This window comes from Dermacentor albipictus, unplaced genomic scaffold (assembly GCF_038994185.2).
Source record: "Dermacentor albipictus isolate Rhodes 1998 colony unplaced genomic scaffold, USDA_Dalb.pri_finalv2 scaffold_20, whole genome shotgun sequence".
NCBI classification, from domain to species: domain Eukaryota; kingdom Metazoa; phylum Arthropoda; class Arachnida; order Ixodida; family Ixodidae; genus Dermacentor; species Dermacentor albipictus.
Genome location: NW_027225574.1, coordinates 2,371,892 through 2,391,694, shown reverse-complemented (window position 1 = coordinate 2,391,694; position 19,803 = coordinate 2,371,892). Strand labels below are relative to the sequence as shown.

Sequence of the window (19,803 nt, the reverse complement as noted above, 5' to 3'; positions counted from 1 at the left end):
AATCTGCCGATTTCGGTGGAGCAAATACTTTTTGCTCCACGGAGCAATCCGGGATCAGCGGCTGGTCCCAATCTGCCATTGGAACACACAGCTCACGCTCCCATTCTGCCATTGGGATAGGATTGCTCCATACAGAGCAGAAAAACTTGATCTGGATCTGCCATTGGAATTCAACATCAATAAGTTTGGATTGATAAAGTTTTTCTTGAGAACCCTACTGCTGTTAATTTCGCGATATTAGGTTGATTACTAGAAGAGCAAATGAAAGTCAAAGTTCTTTCTTTATTTAATTTTGCCTCGACACCTCAACGCCGGCGCATCAGGGTGACGTCACGGATTTTGAAGTATTTTATTTTTCTGGTTGGACCTCGTTGAATTAGTTAATGGTCCCGAAACTTGCCGTATTCTGGCCTTGGCTCACTTAGCACACAGCGTAGTCAAGTTTTACCGGTAAATAACTAACCAAGAGTTAGCAGTCGCCGCCAAAATCTAAGACGTCACGGCGAGCTGCCCCTCCCTTTTCTGGCCATTGTTCATAAACGGTGTTCCCTTTCGTCAGACGCGAACTGCCGACGCCGGCGTGCCTCGAATGAGGCCCACACGCTGTAAATCAATGAGAAAAAGTGCGGGTACGGCATTAGCCTCCTGAAATTAGTTTCTTGCCAAAATTCCATACCCCACGAATTTTGTATTTCGCGCTGCAGCCGGTCGCAACGTGCGCATACGTGCGGTTGAATACATCCGTCTTGCACCCTGCGGTTTGATCCAAACCAATTGTCCCAACCAACATAAAACTGTAGTTCGTTATGAAGAGCAATCGATCATTCACACAGTTGCAACACCTTGTTACGCTTGCCTACGTCCGCTGTTGCCGTGCTCATCGCCGGCTCCTTCTGGAAACTTGCAGCGGCGAACGGCTGCGGACTACGGAGCGGAAGCAGCAAGTCGGCAAATCAGCGCGCGTCGCCGACGTCAACGCGATTAGGCGTAAACAACATGGCCGCCCCAATGCGTTGGTTGTTGCAGCGTCGGTAACGGGGCTTCGATGCACGGTAATCATTCTATGCGAGCCCCTTAACGCGGTGACAGCGAAGCGGTGTGTCCACCTGTTGTATCGTGCTCGGTCGCGAAGCGCACGCGATGGAACTCCGAGGGCTGGGGTTGCGCGCGCGCGGCCGTACGTAAAGCGTGCGGAAGGCTGGGGGAGTGGCAACGGGTGAGATCGTCGCAGACAGACCTCAACGCTGCTTTGAGCACGTGGACGAACCCCCGCGCTGGACACGAGCGGCATAGAAACGGACGTCGTCGACCACAGCCGTCATGGACAGGCCGCCGGGTATGTCCGATCACCAGTTTCATTGAGGGCTGTTTGAGGGCCCTGCGAATGGCCTTACGATGCTTGCCTGATAACAGCAAACGTGCTGTACACCTGGCCATTCTTCGACATTTCAGTGCATCGCGATGTGTGCCGACGACGCAAGATTCAGAGCAGATGATGATACTTTTTTATAAGTACGCGTGCAAATAAAACTGTTGGCTGCTCATTTCGTTTCAACACTCATCAAGGCTACGCAGTTACAAGCTTCTGGAATCGATGACGCCACCCAACAGGACAGGGCTTCAGAGGACAAGTCACAGCCAAGGCTAGACAGAAACCTGAGATGAGTCTTTGCGCCAGACAAATGCGCAGTGTCTTTTGAATGATGTCGCCAATTTTAATCGCACACCTGAAATCCCTATCTAAATATAAATCACACAGAAAGGCGATCGACATTTGCTCCTTATATATACAAATTTCCTTAGAGTGTACATGTAAAAAGAAATCTTACTCACTAAACTTTTTATGTATATAGTCGCCTTAAGGCACGTGCTAAAATTTTAATAAACCCTAGTCGTTTATAACAGCTATTGAGGCGTGACCCTGCAGGCATCCTGGAAATGCGATAAGCATTGGCGTTCCATGCAGTTTGATCCCACACAAAAGTACTTTTATTCTGTGGCGCACATTTTGGTGATTGAAATCTTGAAACTTGTGCTTCAGCACTGTTGATTGTACTGTACTGGTGATACTGCTAACTCATTGATCGGCTTCTTATGTACCAGTTTCTTCATAAGAAGTCAATCAATGAGTTAGCGGTAAGAGGGAAAATAGAGGAATTCCAGATCAAGCTACAGAACAGGTATTCGGCTTTAACTCAGGGAGAGGACTTTAGTGTTGAAGCAATGAACGACAATCTTGTGGGCATCATTAAGGAGTGTGCCATAGAAGTCGGTGGTAACTCCGTTAGACAGTATACCAGTAAGCTATCGCAGGAGACGAGAGATCTGATCAAGAAACGCCAATGTATGAAAGCCTCTCAATATAAATTATTGAGCTAACGACTAATTGTGCATTGCGATATATTGTGCATGTATGTTCTCCACTTCTCAGCTTTTTGGTGAAATCATTTTATTATAACATTGTAAGGTGATGGGAATAGGGAAATCAAAGCCTCGGCTTGTTCCCACGTCGTGCAGCTACATGCGCAGAGTACGAAACTATGTTGTTTTTTACTGTGTTGCAGCGCCGCGATCATGCTCTTTCATCCTGTTGTGTCTGCCTCAGTGCTTGTGATTGTGGTACTGGCTTATACCGCTAATCAGGTGTTCTTGTGCAGAGCTCGCAAAGTCGGCAGCGGTGTGAAACGAGACAGACGAAACAATTTGTGCCCGAGACCGTCACCGAAATTTCGCCACTCAGCAAAAATGCGAGAGAGGAAAAAAAAACTGGGCTCCAATCCATGCTGTTGAGGTGGTTGGCCAGCAAAGCTGTCATATCACCTGATCCTATAGACCAATGTGACGTAGCCTTGAACTGCGTCCTGCTGAGCCTGAGCACGACGCCGTTGTGCATATCGACATTGCTGTTCCTTTCACTGATCATCATATTCATGCTGCTCTTCAGGCATCCTAACTATGCTTGGCAAGCTTTGGCCAGGAATCACTGCGTCCTGGCTAGCCTGAGCATGACGCTGATCTGCACAATGATATTGCTGTTCCCATCGCCACTCATTGTGTTTATGCTGCTCTTCAGTAGTCCTATGCGCAGCCTTTCCAAAGCGCTATCACAACACAAATGAAATAAGTTGCTAGGCGAGTTCTTCTCTTACTTATGAAAGTTGCTTGTGGCGAACGCTATGCGCAAAGGTGAGCTTTCCGATTCTTTTTCTTTCCCATGCACAGCCGGTGCCCAGTGGCGCACGCCTTCTGCAGTGATTGGTTGAATTGTCTGTCGACGGAGGCGAAGACATCCCAGGATCCTAGTCACATACAGCTTCACTGTAGAAAGGCAGGGCCCGTGATGTATTCATCGCGAGATCCTTCGGCTCCGGTATGGGAGGACGCAAGGAAGGAATTTCGCTTGCGGAAGCTAAACGGGGCAAGTGGAAACAGTGTATGTTGGCGATGATGCTCACCTCCTGAAATGATGCGTTTGGAGGCTAAACAGGGCAAATGGAAAGAGTGCATGCTGGCGGTGACGCTTGCCTCCAGAAATCATGGATTCGCAGCACTTTAAATATTTCTATCTCTGCTATTAATGAACTAATTTGGAAAAATCTTGTGGTAGAACACTCTTTAGAGGGCACGTAACAACTTCCAGCATATAACCAAAATTTGCTCAAGACAAAAATGATTTCTTCTGTATCAGTAAATTACCCTTCTACAATATCAAAAACACCACTCTTACCACGATAAGATGCTTGGCAAGCCAGAAAAAGTGCAGCAACAAAAGACAGGTGGCAACACCTCCATGATGTACTCGCTGTTACACCATGGATTGTGACAGCATTTTCTAGGACTTATTTATTTATTTAGTGGTAAAGATAGACTACAATGTGTTCTAAAGGAGCCATAGGTTGAACATGGTGAGTTTCGGGAACTTTTGCTGGGCCAATGCAGCCTAAATACGAAAAAGATACTTCGAAATTCGTGATGTCACAGTGAAGTACCGGTGTTGGGGATTTGACGTGAAATTCAAGAACTGAAGCTTTCACCTTCGTGTTCTCTTCTAATAATCAACCCACTATTTTGAGATTAATGACAACAGAGTTGTCAAAGAATGCTTTATCCGTCTAAACTGATTTAAAGTTTTGCTTCAGTATCCCTTTAACAATCAAAGTGTTTTTATTTTAAGCAGTCTGGTTGCCTGCAAGTCTTCAGCACTGACTTTTGTTACTTTTGTGGTGCAGGGCAGCCGCGACAAATTGAGACCCTGGTATTTTTGGACTTTGAGACAACCGGCCTACCAGAGTATATGCCACGGCGCAAGGTGAACGTGACTGAGCTGTCGCTGGTTGCTGTGCCACGGAAGCTTCTGCAGGTTCCACTGCGCTGCCTGCATAAACTCACTCTTTGCGTGCAGCCACAGAGTGCCGTTACGGTGGAGGCTGCTCAAATCAGCGGTGAGGTCCTTTACCCTCTTTTCTACAGGGTTCTACTTTAGCTTGGGGACCCACTCGTGCCACTTCGTTTTTTTTTGCCAAGTCAGTTCACTCCAACCAAGGCTTTGGAGTGAACCAACTCACTAACCCATCACCATGGCAAAATACTGTTCTGATGGTTGCAAAGATGTCTCACAAAGTGCACGATGCCTCTGTCGCAGATTACTTGAATGTATGCCAGATTCTTGTGCACAGTCAGGCTGTGGGAAGAAGTGCTGGCACATGGACTAGGAAGCTTGTCAAAAAGGACTGAAAGTGGAGGATATCAGGTGCAAAATGCTTAAGGAGGCTAAACTCGAGCCTCATGTTCCACAGGACTATACTCGTTGGATAACGAACAAAAGAATGCGCACACTCATTGCTGCAGTACTTGCACTACAAAGGGGTGCATGTGTTGATTTGATGCTGCTTTAATTTTTTGATGACATATGCCTTGTCTGAGCTGAGCAGTGCAGTCTCTAATGAGGCATGTGTAGTAAAAAAATTAAAGCAGCATCAAATCAACACATGCAGCCCCAAAGTGCAAAGCCTGGCCACCATCTGAGGAAGAAGAGGACAACGTCCCGCTCCCCTCCTCCGTAAACCCTATGTCGGACAAAGTAAAGTTTACTGCTACTATGTACTACCACATATTCTTTGTGGCAAACCCCCCAAATATTGATCAAAGAGATTGAGAGGACTGACCCAAAGACAGCCCATTTGTGCTGTTCTCTACAAAAAAGCAGAAGATAATGGCATCTGCGCTAAGCATGCACTAGTTCCACTGACATAGTGCAAAGCATAGTTGGCAGAACTAGGACCAAAAAAGACCGGTGTCACCTTTTTTTTTATTGCACTGTAATTTTAGCAGAATGAAGTCATATCTCAGATCGGATGTTCACCAAGTTGCAAATTATGTTGAAGATCTCCACCCTTCTATCGTCTAAATGCGACTCCTTCAGCATGTGACTAGGCGTGCATTATGATACATTCTTTGTTTCGCCTTTCACCACGAACGAGTCTTTTTTTTTTTCGGTGGAGCTGAATTATTGTTGTATTTTTTTTTTTACCAATCAGCCGACATCAGCACCAGCACACTAAGCAACACCGAAGCTGTTTGTGAGCATGAAAATAAAAGAGTCATACTTCACCTGGAAAGGCACAGGTACAGCGATTGCAATGTTTTATACAAGTATATAAAGTAAGATCTGTAGTTTTTTATCGGTTGAATAAATTAGAGTAAATGTTTCCTTACTAATTACATTAACAATCATGGTGTCATGTGCACATAGGCAGACATGCAGATACTATCACTTAATGACCACAAACACTCACTGTCACAACGCTGGAGCAATGAAGGGCACTGGCAGTGGGGAGTGAACACGTCATGCTCCCTCTAGCTGCAACATGTCTTTGAAACTTGGAGATTATGTGGGAAGACAGTGCGCATCAAACCACCAGCCATCTCGCCTCACCCGGCATTTGCACATGTCATAGATTACCTCCAAGATAATGGGGCATGCGGGCCCCATATGTGCTCAGTCAAGCCATGCGTAGCGACGGCCACTGACAAAGAATCGCAGACAGGTTGACTGCATACATAATACACTTTCATTACAGGATGGGAATCAGGTGTCATGTTTCTAGAAGTAGCTTCATTTGGTGAAGAAAACTCGCAATGATTTAGCATGTACATACTATGTAATCGGTGACAACCTAAGAATTCAGTACGAGCTTCAACAACAAAACCATACTGCAGCTGCTCTGCACTCTAAGGCTACCTAGTTTCTGAGAGTTTGCCACCCCTTTTGCATCATAGAAACACATCTGCCAACCTGTGAGCCGTAAAATGAGTAAAAAATTCTTTGGACACAACACGGGAAAGCAGGAGATGGGGGGGGGGGGGGCAGTGCAGCTTAAAAAAGATAGTTGGCCCCGAGTACACACCTTTTGTGGCATATAGTATACGCACTTCATAAATAATGATTTACCTTTAGACACAGCATGCAAGCAGCAGCAAGCTTTGAACAGCACAAACTGGCAACCAACAAACTGTTCTTAGGTCACCGAAATTTTTTGAGTGACTTTGCTGTTGACAATTTGGCCTGCTTCAGGAACTTGCTCGAGGCACTCCTCTTATGTTCCTTCAGAATCGGAAGACGAGCAAAACGTTTTTGCATACACAATTAACTTTTCATAATGCTTTGAAGAAACAGTCGTGAAATCTTAGAAGCTGAATTTGTAAACTTCACAGAAAAAAATTTGGCAGATAAATGGCAATGAGCATTCATAATTGGCTGGCACGTCTGCACAAGTTACCTTCAAGTTAGGTAGCAGTACATTTGCCACTACCCTCTTAGATTGTCACTGACAATACGGTATACTTGTATGGAAGGGCATAGTTACAATTCCTACATTGTTTGTGAGAAGTAGGTGCGTACAGCGCCAGAGTGCAGCTGCGCACTTTTCACAGAGTAACTGTGGCTTATGTTAACATACTTATCTGCTTGTGGACTTTTAGTTTGTATAATTTGGGTCTATATACTTGTAGTTATGTTTAACACTTAGCTCATATACATTTTCCTTTCTTTCTCTTGTTGTTTGTGTGCTCAATGTAGTGATGTACTCCCACCCCTTATGTAATACCCCTATCAAGGGGTCTTTAAGGTACCAAAGTGAATTAATTAAAATCTGAGCCTTTAGTGTGCCAAAAGCGTGATCTGATTAATGAGGCATGCTGTAGTTGACTAATTTTGACCACCTGGGCTTCCTTAATGTGCACCTAAATTGAAGTACATGAGCATTTTTGCACTTTGGCCCCATCAAAATGCAGCCGCGGTAGCCTGGATTGCACCCGCAACCTTGAGCTGACCAGTGCTATGCTGTGGCCACTGGGCTATTGTGGCTGGTTACTCTGCATATAAATTGCTGACGAATGGGCATGCTTTCTGCTACACAGTCCTTAATAAAAAAGAATATGGTATAGAATTTCTGACACCTAAAGACATAGTGGGGAACATCAATGAATTCTATAACATTAACAAAAGCACAGCAAGCAGTTGTAACAAAGCTAAATAAGAGGCATAAATTAAATGCAGTACATACACTTGTATAAATGAAGAAGAAATGCAACATCATATTAGTAGTGGAAAATGAAAAACGTTTGGAGGACGCTTAAGCTTCGCCTTTAAGAGTGGAACGTGATAGCATTAAAAGATTCACGACTGCTTCTCGTGCTACCTGGCAACTTCAGCTAATGTAACCGTAATGTTTACCGGCAAATGGTGGCGGCAAACACTATGCACGAAGGCGAGCTTTCTGGTAGAAATGTGGCTTCTTGCGAGGGCCGATCCCGGAGGTAATGCACAGCTGCGCCAGAAAAACTGCATAATTTTCAGGTTTCTATTATTGTTTTGCACTTTCGATATTTAAGTGTGAGAAGATTTAACATAAAAAGCATGCACTGTCAGTGTTTTGTTTCATGACATTTGTTTGTGGGCTGTCATTCTCAAAATTCTGAGGAATAACTTTGTCAAGAATTCAAGACAAGGTATGAGCAACTTTAGTGATAGAATGGTGTGGCAATATAAGCCACATATACCGTATGTCATACATCAAGGCATGCTATATACATATGTTGAAATATATAGAAATGTTTGCTCATGGACAACTCCGCCAATGCCGACACCGGATTTTATGCGACACAGGGCCCTTAATGCTGTCGCGCTAAAAATGAAAACCTTGGTACACTTTAGTCGGGGCGACTTCTACGCAAAAAGGTGACCAGGCAATACGGAACTGTGACATTCACTCTCGAAATAGTAGAGAAGTTCCACATTGCAAGTGTTATCACCTCATCCTGCACATTCCATCTTGGTCCTTGAGAGAGCAATAATATTCACAGACTCGTTAGTCTTGTAAAAGCTTTAATGCCTTTACAAAAGCATACAAATCCTGTTTTGATTGAACTTTACTCACTTTTGTGCAACATTTATTTATCTCATAGACATGTAGTAATATGCTGGGTTCTTGGCCACAGAGGAATCGAGGGTAATGTGCTTGCCGATGAAATTGCCTAATCAATAGCATCGCAGGGTATTCGTTCTGCTCCTGCCACAGACATGAAGTCTTTCCTACGAAACAAACTGCAAAGCCACTGGCAACGCTTGTGGGATGCTGAAACGAGCAATAAGCTCCATGTGATTAAGCCGAAGTTAGGTTTTTGGTCCCCAACTACGAAAACATGAAGAACAGATGTCCTATTCACTTGACTCAGAATAGGACACACATTTGGCGCTCATAACTTTCTGTTGACTGGTAACGAGCCTCCAACCTGTGGTAGATATGGTGACAGGCTGACCGTCCTCCATGTCTTTCTGGAGTGTCGGGAAGCCGAAAGAGAGAGGAAGAAACATTTTCCTCTTGCATGATGCTATTGTGTCCCTTTTAATCCGGCTTAGTTCCTTGGTAAAGAACCGCTTTTTAAGACCAAAGCAGTCCTCGCTTTCTTGAATGGTGTTGTCCTACATGGTATAAGACCAATAGTTTCATAGCGTATCCTATTTCCAGAGAATGCCAGTGTGATAGTTGTTTTGTATAGCACATGCCTCCAGGCCCCTGTGTTTCAAGGGCTCCGGTGAGGTAGTAGTGCTCTAGCCAATGTTAGCATCTTACGTATTTTGTATATTACATCATTCTTTTGCAATGCATTTTAATGCTCATAGTACAAGTCATTAGTCATTGCCATAATTTTACTACAAGTAGATTTTACGCAATTTACAGCAACCATTTTTAGGCTCCTTTACAGCCATGCCACATCAACCTCATAGAACTCGTCACTCCACTGCGAACTCATTAACACTGGCATGGTGCTCTTTGGCCAGACCTGGCCCTTGCACCACTAAACACCACACATTCAATTCCATCTTAGTCCATGCCTGTGGTGAACCAGATGAATTCCACTTATGTGTTGTTGTGATGACAGTATTCTCCCAGTTGTTGTTGTGCCTGTATACCATTCTTGTATTCTGTGATTGTGCCTCCTTTCTGTTTTCCCAGTGCCAAGCATGTGAAAAATGAGTGGAATACAGCTCTATGCTTGAAGTGCACTGGTGCACTGTTATGTGATATGAGAATTGTAAGATACAACATGTGCGGTATTGATATTCTCATACATGAGCATAACACACCTCTTAATTAAATTCTGCAGATTCATGTGCCTGTTCATTTCTGGCATGCTAATTGCCACATGTGATTTTGTGTCACAAATTATCGAGCTGCACCACTTTTCCTGTGAGGTTACAGAGACTTCAGCTGAAAAGACTTATCTTTTTTTTTTTTGCAACAGGGTATAGCATCTTTTGTTATTTTATCAAACTTGAATTCTGTCACATTGAAGCTGTTATGTTTTGCTGTGAGCTGATTATTTTGATATACTTTGGTGCTTCAGTGCCTGTAAGATAATGTGATAATAGAATGAATCAATGAAAAAGCAAGCAAGCAAATAAAAGTAAGTTGGTGGAATGATCCTCAAACTAGAAGAGGACTCATCTTATAAGCAGTGCTGTTGTAAAGCCTAAAACACAAATGGAAATTGTGGAAAAAGATGGGCTACTTTTATTGCATGGAGAAATTACAGCATTAACCCTGGCTGACAGGTCTGTACTGTGACTCGATCGCTGCATTGCAATAAACACTGTTATTCTTATTCTCCCGCTACAACCATGATTAACTACTGTGTATTGGCTAACGCTGTGACATTGACCACTCACACCAACATATTGCTAGACATTCACATTGTTAACTTGTACAACCACAAGTAGTCACACACATATCGGAATCAATCCTGCATTACATACTGCTCAAATTCTTTGGTGAGAGAAGGGAAGGGCTTTGCTCTGGGCATAGTCTAAGGTGCCATGAAGTTCTTGGAGAGTGCTTGACATTCCTCTTGCTTTGCACTAAATTTCGTTCCTTGGCCCTCTTGCCTTCACCACTCTGCTGTTTCCATCTTTGGTTAACCACCACACCGTATGCTAGAACGCAAACTTTCTCATCCCTCCTCAGATAATTGCTGATGATGCCATTCAGCTTAGGCTTGTCACCTCTTCCCCCATGTTGCAACCATGTGCTGTCATACCGTACATGTACAGAAGTTACAAAATGATGCACATGGCTTGACCAAACAAATTCGATTTTATTGCATCATGCCTGTCTGCACACTGGCAGCTGCAGTAAGAGCCTTACAACTTGTGCATTATGTGGTACTTTGGAATTCTGCAAATTTTAAACATGGATGTCTGCCAGGGGTGCTTCAGGTGATGGAAGAAGTTAACTGGGCTTACGGCTCCATACCTCTCTCTTCAAGAGTGCGACGCCACCTGAAACACATCCACACCTCTGCTGAAGGATATTTCTGCCTGTATATGCCATGGTGGTCAGCTTAGCACGGTTATTTAGCTGAAGTGTCACCCATCCCAATGTGGAGAACAAGAATTCCTAGTGTGGACAGTCAAAAATGCCAGCCATTCAGGTAACATTTTGTAGTGCAGCTTCTGAATTATGCCCTGCTAGGCTCTGTATCATTGACACAGTATGTGTCTACTGTTCATTTGAAAGTGATTTTAACATTGGAAATGCCAGTGGTTGACTTGAAATTATTTGAGAGGATTCTCTTGTGTGGGTTTCAGATGCCGTATGCCACCTTTGTTCGCACACTATCTTTCTGTGTGTGCAGTATATCACAAAAATTTATTTCTGTGGTTCTGCAGAATGACACAGCTGTGAAGGGTACTTAGTGAGAAGCTTTAAAGCAGCAGAGGAGAATAAAAAAATCACAGCACACAGAAGAGGGCAAAGATGAAACAAAGACATGACCCAGACTAGCACAAGTGGTCTTTCTGCATTGTCTTTGTCTTTTTAGTTTTTTGTTTCGCAGTGTGGTTTTAAAGAATTGGGACGAAGACTGGCTAGAGTATATTGTATGGCATCAAGCATGCAATTAATGCTTGCTACCAGTTCATATTAAAATTATGAGCCTTCTTATAGTGCAGATTTTATTTTAGAACCTATTAAGCGAAATTCACCATTGCATGTGCCTCAAAAATAGTGAGCTTTGCATGTGTGGGACAAATGCATAACACTGTATTATTATTATGTCATAAACATGCTAGCCCCACTGGGTGCATGTCTCCTGAGCATGTACCATACTATTACAGTTTATCACATGTGTGTGTGAACTGTCTGCACATAGCGAATGTTGCACATTTAATCCTAGTTGTTCCATATAGTTTATCATTTCCCTACAGACACTAAAGATAAGGAACTGGAGCACAAGCCACATATAAATGTTCACCTGGTGGCTTTAACTGATGGTGTGAGTGAGATTCACCAGTGTTAGCTCATGCTGGAGCTGTTACTAAAGGGTTGAAATATTTCATGACACAAGCTGCAACAGCTAATAGAATACAAGTGGGCCTAGGAAAAATAAAGGCTGTCTCAGATTGTGACTGTCTCACGATCTGTGACAAGACACGGAAATTCAGTTCACATTTGTCTCGAACTGCCTTGCTTGCCCTTTCAGGTCTGGACAACTGGGAGCTGCAGTGGTGCCCATCCTTTGGGGAAGCAGCCCTCGTTTTGGAGAAGTTCATGTACACCCTGCAACCGCCCATCTGTCTTGTGGCGCACAATGGCGACAAGTTTGACTTTCCGCTGCTGCGAGCCGAGCTGAAGCATGCCTCTCCCGGCATCGACCTGACAGCTTTCTTCTGCTGCGACTCCCTGCCAGCATTCCGCGAGATCTTGGGTGATGCTGCCGACCTTCAGGAGGTGACTGAGGTGACGGCACTGGGTAAGCTTGGTAAGGATTTTTGGGAAGCCTTCGAAGCTGCAGATGTTATGTCTGTGAATGACAGTGACGAGGAGCTACTGTCCCAGCCTCCGGAGAGGCCAATGGAGTGGACACCACAGAATAAAGGTTCAGCATCTCATGGCGTTCCACCTTTGGCAAAAAAGAGACGTGAAGAGACTGGACAGTGTTTTCACCAATCAGTGGTGCGGAGACTTGATTTTCCAGATGCTGCTCCTGCAAATGGCAGTAATGCCCCATCAATGTCGACAATAAACAGGGCACTTGTGAATGGAAACAAAGCTACTTCCTCAAAGCTACACAAAGAAAGCAATGGCCTGGCCTCATATGGCACTGCGACAGTGCCAAGCACTAATGGCAGTTGCCATTCGGCAAAGAGTAAGAGAAAAGTGAGGTTCAGCCTTGGAAGTGTTTATGAGCGTGTTGTGGGAACAAAGATGCCTTCAGCGCACGAAGCAGAGGCTGACAGCCGAGCACTCGCAGAGATCTGTGCCCGATTGGGCAGCCGATTCCTAGAGTATGTGGATGCAAAGCACCACATGCTCCAGAATGTGGCTCCTATGTGGGAGTAGGAAGGTGGTGGGTTCCATCCTCTTGGCTGTGCTGTTACACGTGTGTGCTCCAACTAAATGTGCTCTGTTTCGATAGGTATATGGGGTTGAAGCAATCAATGTTTGCACCGCAGGAGCTTGGTGGGTTATGAAGAATAAGTTTGATACATTCTGAAAAGGCGTTTGTTGCGAAAATTCTACAGGCGTGAATTTATTGGGGGGGGGGCAACTAAATTCATGGTGTTGATCTTGAGTTGTGTGAACAGTTTTTTTTAACCTGGTGCTAAATCAACTTTTGTCACTTGAACGCACATTGCTGTACAAACACCTAGGGCAGTATATATAGTAATATTACTATTCATTTATTAGACAGAACCCAGTGCCAGAGTTGAAACCAGTCATAGCATATACAGGCTGCACAAAAAGACATCACTGTAATCTGTAGCATTTCTTTATGTGTGCATTGAAGGAAGATGTTTTTTAAGGGTGCCTGTAGCTACGTGGAGCATGAAAATTTGTTACGTAATATTTAGCCAGGAGAATTGTGGAATACCTGAAGTGTTGAGTTTCAGCATTTGAGAATGATTGAGCAAAGCAGTCCGTTCATCTGAGGGGTGCGAGCCCATATGAGCACTTACAGTAACCTGTGTTCTTTCCTGTCTTTTTTTCTCTTTTCTGTCTCTTTCACGGCCAAAAGCCTCCTTCACTTCTTGTCATGACATGGCGAGTTCCTGTAAACAAAGTTAAGCCGTCTTGTTTCCAACAAACAAGTCTCACGTGCAATAAATGGCTATGGGAGTTATGCTGCTCAGAAAACACGCAAATGCATCAACTCAACATGTAGAGTCATCATCTTCATCAAAGGCAAAAGTAAATGCTGCGAGTGGTTGCCGGTTGTATTACTTCCTTCAAGAACAGCAGAGTACGCCATGAGCATCTGCTAGTTGCAGATATTGGAACTTGCATCAGTGCTGGAAAACGCACAACCTTTTCTGCTTGTTGAGTTTATTTTTCAATAACATTTATGCCTGCTACTATATTATAAAAAAAGGTACATGTAACATTGAGATTTATTACGTTGCTGTAAATTCAGTGGCCGCATCCAGAGCAGGGACTAATGGGATGTCACAGAAACGTATATGATGTGACTGCAAGCCAGCCTCAAGCTGTTCAAGCAGGGAAGGAAAATGGTGGTATCAGAGAGAGTGTCTACTCTTTATTATATAGGCTTCCCCATATGCACAGTGATGAAATAATTTGCACAAATTATTATGAACATGTTTTACATGCCATGTGCCTGTGCATTGACCATCTTGAAACTTGTTAAGCCTCGTAAATGAAATAAGGAGCTATAGTACTTTCAATTTACAGTCAAGTAACAACTATACATAAGCCAACAGGTAATGAGAGCCTCATATGGTTGTTACTTGGCTTCAAATGAAAAGGAACCCCTTGGTTGCCCTTATTCTTCTCGCTCTTTTCGAATTTATGGGCACAATGAAAGATCAGCAACAACCATGATTTTTTTTTTGTCGAAATATAAACTTTGACCAGCCCTCCAATTTTAATATAAATGCCTTCAAAAACACAAAACCCTAGCTATCATTCAGTCTACACTACTGAAATAATTGCCACAGAGCCACAATGCATCTAGCTGCACTTAAAAGGCCATTCAATGTGATGCTGGATGTCACCCCTTCAATGCATCTTTGCCGCTGGTCTCCCTACCAGCTTCCACATACTTGGGTGGCACTACTTGGCACTTCTGCATGCCACAGGCAGTCCCGCAGTCCACAGTGCGTATAATGATCTTGTTGGTACTATGATCACACTTATGAGATCGGGGATTATTTGTGATGCCTTCCTTCCACAGGCTCTTGCTTGGCTTTCACTTGCATCAATTGTACTCCACCTCTTGCACAATGAAAAATCTTGTCCTTTGTAGCTCACAGTGTCTGACTGCATTTCAGACGATAGCTTAAGTGACAATAATTTTGCTTTAGGACAATTTGGTTTCCAATTTTATCACCTGCTGTTAAAGGGGTACTGACATTACTTTTTTTTTAATGTTTTCTTTTTCATTTTTTTTCCTTAGATGAAAGTGCAAACGCTTTAAAGGTTACGAAAAGTATTAGCAAGCGTGAGAACACCCTAATTTACTATAATAAATCATGCTTATCAAAACTGAATCCGGTTTTATTACTGAGGAGGTCGATACATTATGATGTGACAGTACAGTGGCTGTCTCCATTCCTGCGATTGCTGCAGCTGCCACGAGCGAGTGCAGCCAGAAAAAATCCACAGTACCCTCGTTTATTATTATTATTTTTTAATGAGCATCACCATCATAACTAGCCTTACTACTACATGAGAAATGTTGACGTCACAATATTGTCGATGACGTCAAGTCTGGCATCTCGAGACTTTAGTATCAAATTAAAATATTGTACGGGTGTTCCCCAACCTTAATATTTGCAAAGTGTGGCACTTTCATCCATGTGAGAAGCGTCTATAGTTTAATGTAGCAATAAGTCATACTGAAGATTTCTTGTGATAGCAGCGAACAGCAATTTAGTTCGAGCACAGCGGCACCTTGCTTGCTGAAAAAATTTTCAGTGCCCTGATGTTGCAATGAATGAACCACAGCATTGGAGGCATTATCAGCTGTATCACATGTTGACACAGCAGGTTCTTGTGACTCGTGAGCAGTGTTTGTACAGTCGCCCAAATCTTTAACTGGTGTGCGGGAGCGGCGACTTTTCCGGGCGTCAGCGCCGTATGACGCGGCGAGGCTGGAAACAGCCTAGTAGACGATGGGCCCAGCTGAGCGCGCTTTGTCCGCATGCGCTTAGCCTCAGACTGTTTCCAGCCTCGCCCCGTCAAACGGCGCTGACGCACGGAAAAGTCGCCGCTCCCGCACACCAGTTAAAGATTTGGGCGACTGTACATACATCTACAAATTGGAAAATATCTGTCAGTACTTCTTTGAAATTTAGTCACTTATGCAGGCAATATATTGTATTGCCTACGAGCCAAGACTAAAGGAGAAAGTTGTCTCCTGACTGGGTCTTGGCCTTGCAGGGCAAAACAGCAGCAGTGACTCTCAAGGCACAAAAAAACTTAAACAGTGCATGCCACTAACTCGTGTGCAGACTGGCTTGCAGCAAATTTTTAATGTTTTGTCCAGTAAAACTTGTGCTCTGTTAACAATAATGTGTAAGGCAGCTGTGCATACAATACTTAAATCACAATGCCTGGAGCTTACATCTATGCTCTGGATAGTGAAGGTGCTTGTAATTTTTTTTCTCTTGCTCCCTAACAGCATTAAGGCAAGCACACACCATCATGCTTCAGAAATTTTTCACGTAATAATGGTAATGCACAAGTGGTATGAAACAGTGACATGCTTTTGAGCTTAATGAATTTTGTGTAACCTTTACTGGCTTTTTTTTCTCATTTTGTGTGCAATGCTTTTTGCTTCCCCATTTGATTTGCGCTCATCCATGTGCTGTAAATACTCTTTGGCATGTTATTGACGTTTTTCTCAGTTTTTGAAGTTACCTATGCACTGCAAATGCTTTCGTGCACATTTGTTTTTGTAAATTCTTAAAGTTAGCTTAGCTTTGTAATGCCATTTATGGCTTTTTTGGCCATTGTTTTCATTATGTACTAGTTAGCAAAGCTCTCGTATGATTGTTCACTTTATTGCGCACAATTTGTTGGCAGTACAGCGGGCATTCAGGAATATACTCATACTTGTTTGGTTTTGGCAGATAGCTGTATTAGTCTTTATGACATACCGGTAGTCAGAAATAAACAAATATTTTTTTACATATATTTTTGTGGAATGGTGACAAATGTTGAACAGCTGAATTTTATTGCTGATCACAGATTAGTGGAAGCTTAGTAAATAAATTTGCACTCATTAGATTGAATGATTTTTTTTTTGCAAGCAGAAATAGCGGCCGAAAACTTTCTGCCACTGTGTGTTGTTCCAGTGATTTTCAATGAATTGCTGTAAGCCTTTATGACATTAAAAAATTCACCTCTTACAATGTCCTGAGTGATGACTTGCAAGTTTCTCCTTGCACGCACCAATACTCATTGAAACTAAAGTGCCTCTGGAAAAAAAAGAATCTACAGTTAAAACTCGATCTAACGAAACCCGATTTTACGAAGTTCCTGATCTAATGAAGAAATTTCAATTCCCCGGCAAGTACCCATAAGGTTCAATGTTGTCATCAACCCGAATTATTGAAACTAGCTTGTATTAAACCTATTTAGCAAAGCTTTTCCTGAAATAAATGAGTAAGGAAAGCGGTGTTTTGTTTCTAGTTTTGATGCGGATGGGTTTTTCTTCAAGCGTGCACTCTAACACCTTCGTGTTATAACATCTTGGCACCGTAGTCATGGCCCTAGCTTCATTTTGAGGAGGCTGCATGCCGCACCCATGCACGGAACAGCGGACTCGACAGTTGCTAGCGTTCTTAAGTGCCAGATGGTGCTAGGGGCGGCGTTATTTGGCCCCCCTCGCGGACTTCTTACACGCGCAGGCGTGGGTTAGCGGCAAATATAATTCGTGGTACCTTTTGGGTGTCGGTACGTTACAATTTTAGATTTCGAAGGACTGAAAAATTTCTTACTTAATTTTTCGAACTTCCCGATTTAACAAAATAATTTGAGCATGGTCATCACTTCGTTAAATTGACTTTCAACTGTATTTTGTTGAAGCATGGTTGTCGAATTTTTCGCGACCATCTCCAACACCACTGCAATGAGAAATTACCATCTTACTTATTACCATCTTACTTTCACTATTAAAAGTGTGTTAAAGATGCAGAACAAAAGAAGTGACTCACGCTAAGTGATGCAAAAGTCTTCGTAAATTGCGAGGTTTTACTTTTACGTGCCAAAACCATGATGCAATTATGAGGCATGCCGTAGTAGGGGACTCGGGATTAATTATGACCACCTGGGATTCTTTAATGTGTATCCAATGCACGGTACAAGGGTGTTCTTGTGTTTTGCCTCCGCTGAAATGTGGCTGGAATTTGATCCTGCACCCTTGGGCTTAACAGCGCAAAGCAAAGTTACTATGCCAGCACGGCATGTGCAAAAGTTGCAAATACGGTTTGCAGGTGTTGGAACAAACCATGCTAAAGTCCAAAGTGTGGGTTGATTGATGTGTGGAGCTGGGCTCTTAACCATTTCACAGTAAAAAAAAAAAAAAAAGAAGGAAGAAAAGAAGAAGAGAGATGAAGAAAACTTGCGAAGAGGGTAGTTTTTCTTTGCGTGCAAATGATACTAATGATCATATAAAGCAAGGCCATGTGAAAAATAATGTCGAAGCTCAGATTGTCTTCAGGCCTGCACGAAAAAAAAAAAAAGAAATACGCTGGGTGAGCTGGTCTCATCGTCCATCTGTTCTGCAAGTTTGTATTTGACAAGCAGAGCTTGTCGTCCGTCCTTAAAGGGTTAACGTCCCAAAGCATCACTGGGGCTATGAGGGGCACCATAATGGTGGGTTTTGGGTTAATTTTGATTACTACCTGGTGTTAACGTGCACCTAAACCTAAGTACACAAGCCTTTTTGCATTTCATCGACACTGTAGCCATGTGAGGATGTGTTCCCTACATAATGGCATCAAGTATGAAATAGTTTTGGCGGAGACAATTTCTTTTTTTCCTTATGTGTGAATCGGCATACAGTCTTGACACTAGCTTATCACTACTGCCTCTCCCTAAACTTTTCTTCAACGGATACGATGCATTGAATACACCGTGCTGCTTGTACGATGCAAGTGACGCTGACTGACTATATAAAACAAAGTATTTATTGCAACACATTTATGTGACTGGCTGAACACACAAATGTTTGACACTTAAGACATATACTTTGGTCTCCTGTGTCTTCATATGACCTGCCATCTTACTGTAAGAATAGTAATGAGATACCTACGTAAGATACAGGGCATTTCATTCAGATGAGGTCAGACATTCTTTAGAGCAAAGCATCAGTGAAAAATTGCGGCAGAACCTATCTCACCATGACTGTCAGTGGTAATGAGTTAGCACTGAATGAATATAGTGACACAATGCATTGCCACCATCAAAACGAGTTATGTAAAAGGCAGGTACTGCAGTGGGACTCCTCTTTCATGCTTCCCTAAGAACACTCAATGCCATTTACCACCGCCGCCGAGAAGTCTGTGCGTGGCCTCCGAGATGAGAAGCGACGCCGAGAATTGCTCCCTCGCTTGCCGCACACTCAGTGTCCCAAGTTGGCAAGAGGTTCACTGAAAAGCGGCACACACCCAGTGCATTTGCTGCGCAGCCTGCTGATGTGTCAGGTTGCTGTCCTTGAGGAACCCTTGTGACATGGGTTCGATTCCGCTCAGAATCGCATAAATTTACGGCATATTTTTCGTCATTGCAGAGTGGCACATTCCCAGTAGTAAATACCTAATTACCCAAGTTGGCAACAAAGACGTTCATTGAAGAGTGGCACAAACCTACTGGCACATACTCAGTGACCCAAGTTGGTCCAATGGTTATTTTTGAACCTTGTTACCTCACTACAGGAGCCCGATGTGCTGTGCATTCAACCATGAACTACCCATTGACCCAGGTAGGTGTGAAAACGCTTAGATACAAACATACATAGATGCATACATAGATAGAGGGCCCCAGTAAAGTCGATGTAGGACCCTAAGAATACTAACGCATTAAACACTAGAAACCTGTCTGCTCATTTTATTTGAGCAAGAACTATAAAATTATGATTAACAAGTGCTTTGTTGTGCACAAGCTGGATTCAAACTTACTTGTTGCAAAAAATAAATTAGGAAGTGGACTGTCTTTAACAACACGACAAGCATGAAACAGGCTGTACAAAAAACATTCCGCATACATACACCAATGT

At 43.2% G+C, this 19,803-nt stretch overlaps 1 protein-coding gene and 1 long non-coding RNA gene across 2 annotated transcripts in view; one reads left to right on the top strand and one right to left on the bottom strand.

The window, feature by feature from the left end:
- Positions 1–391: 391 nt before the first annotated feature.
- On the top strand, positions 392–16,936 carry LOC139052234 (uncharacterized). Its single transcript, XM_070529330.1, has 3 exons — positions 392–1,336; positions 4,230–4,442; positions 12,043–16,936. The coding sequence occupies exons 1-3, from the start codon at positions 1,321–1,323 to the stop codon at positions 12,900–12,902; spliced, it is 1,089 nt and encodes a 362-aa protein (XP_070385431.1). The 5' UTR covers positions 392–1,320; the 3' UTR covers positions 12,903–16,936.
- Positions 12,408–19,803, bottom strand: part of LOC139052235 (uncharacterized) — a 24,162-nt gene continuing 16,766 nt past the window's right edge. The window contains exon 3 of the long non-coding RNA XR_011509800.1: positions 12,408–12,546. This is a non-coding gene — a long non-coding RNA (uncharacterized lncRNA). The remainder of the gene's footprint in view (positions 12,547–19,803) is intronic.

What these genes read in the sequence shown, in the direction of transcription:
- LOC139052234 (XM_070529330.1), top strand. An exon ending in GGAGGCTGCTCAAATCAGCG is followed by an intron (nt 4,443 to 12,042) that starts GTGAGGTCCTTT and finishes TTGCCCTTTCAG; the next exon opens with GTCTGGACAACTGGGAGCTG.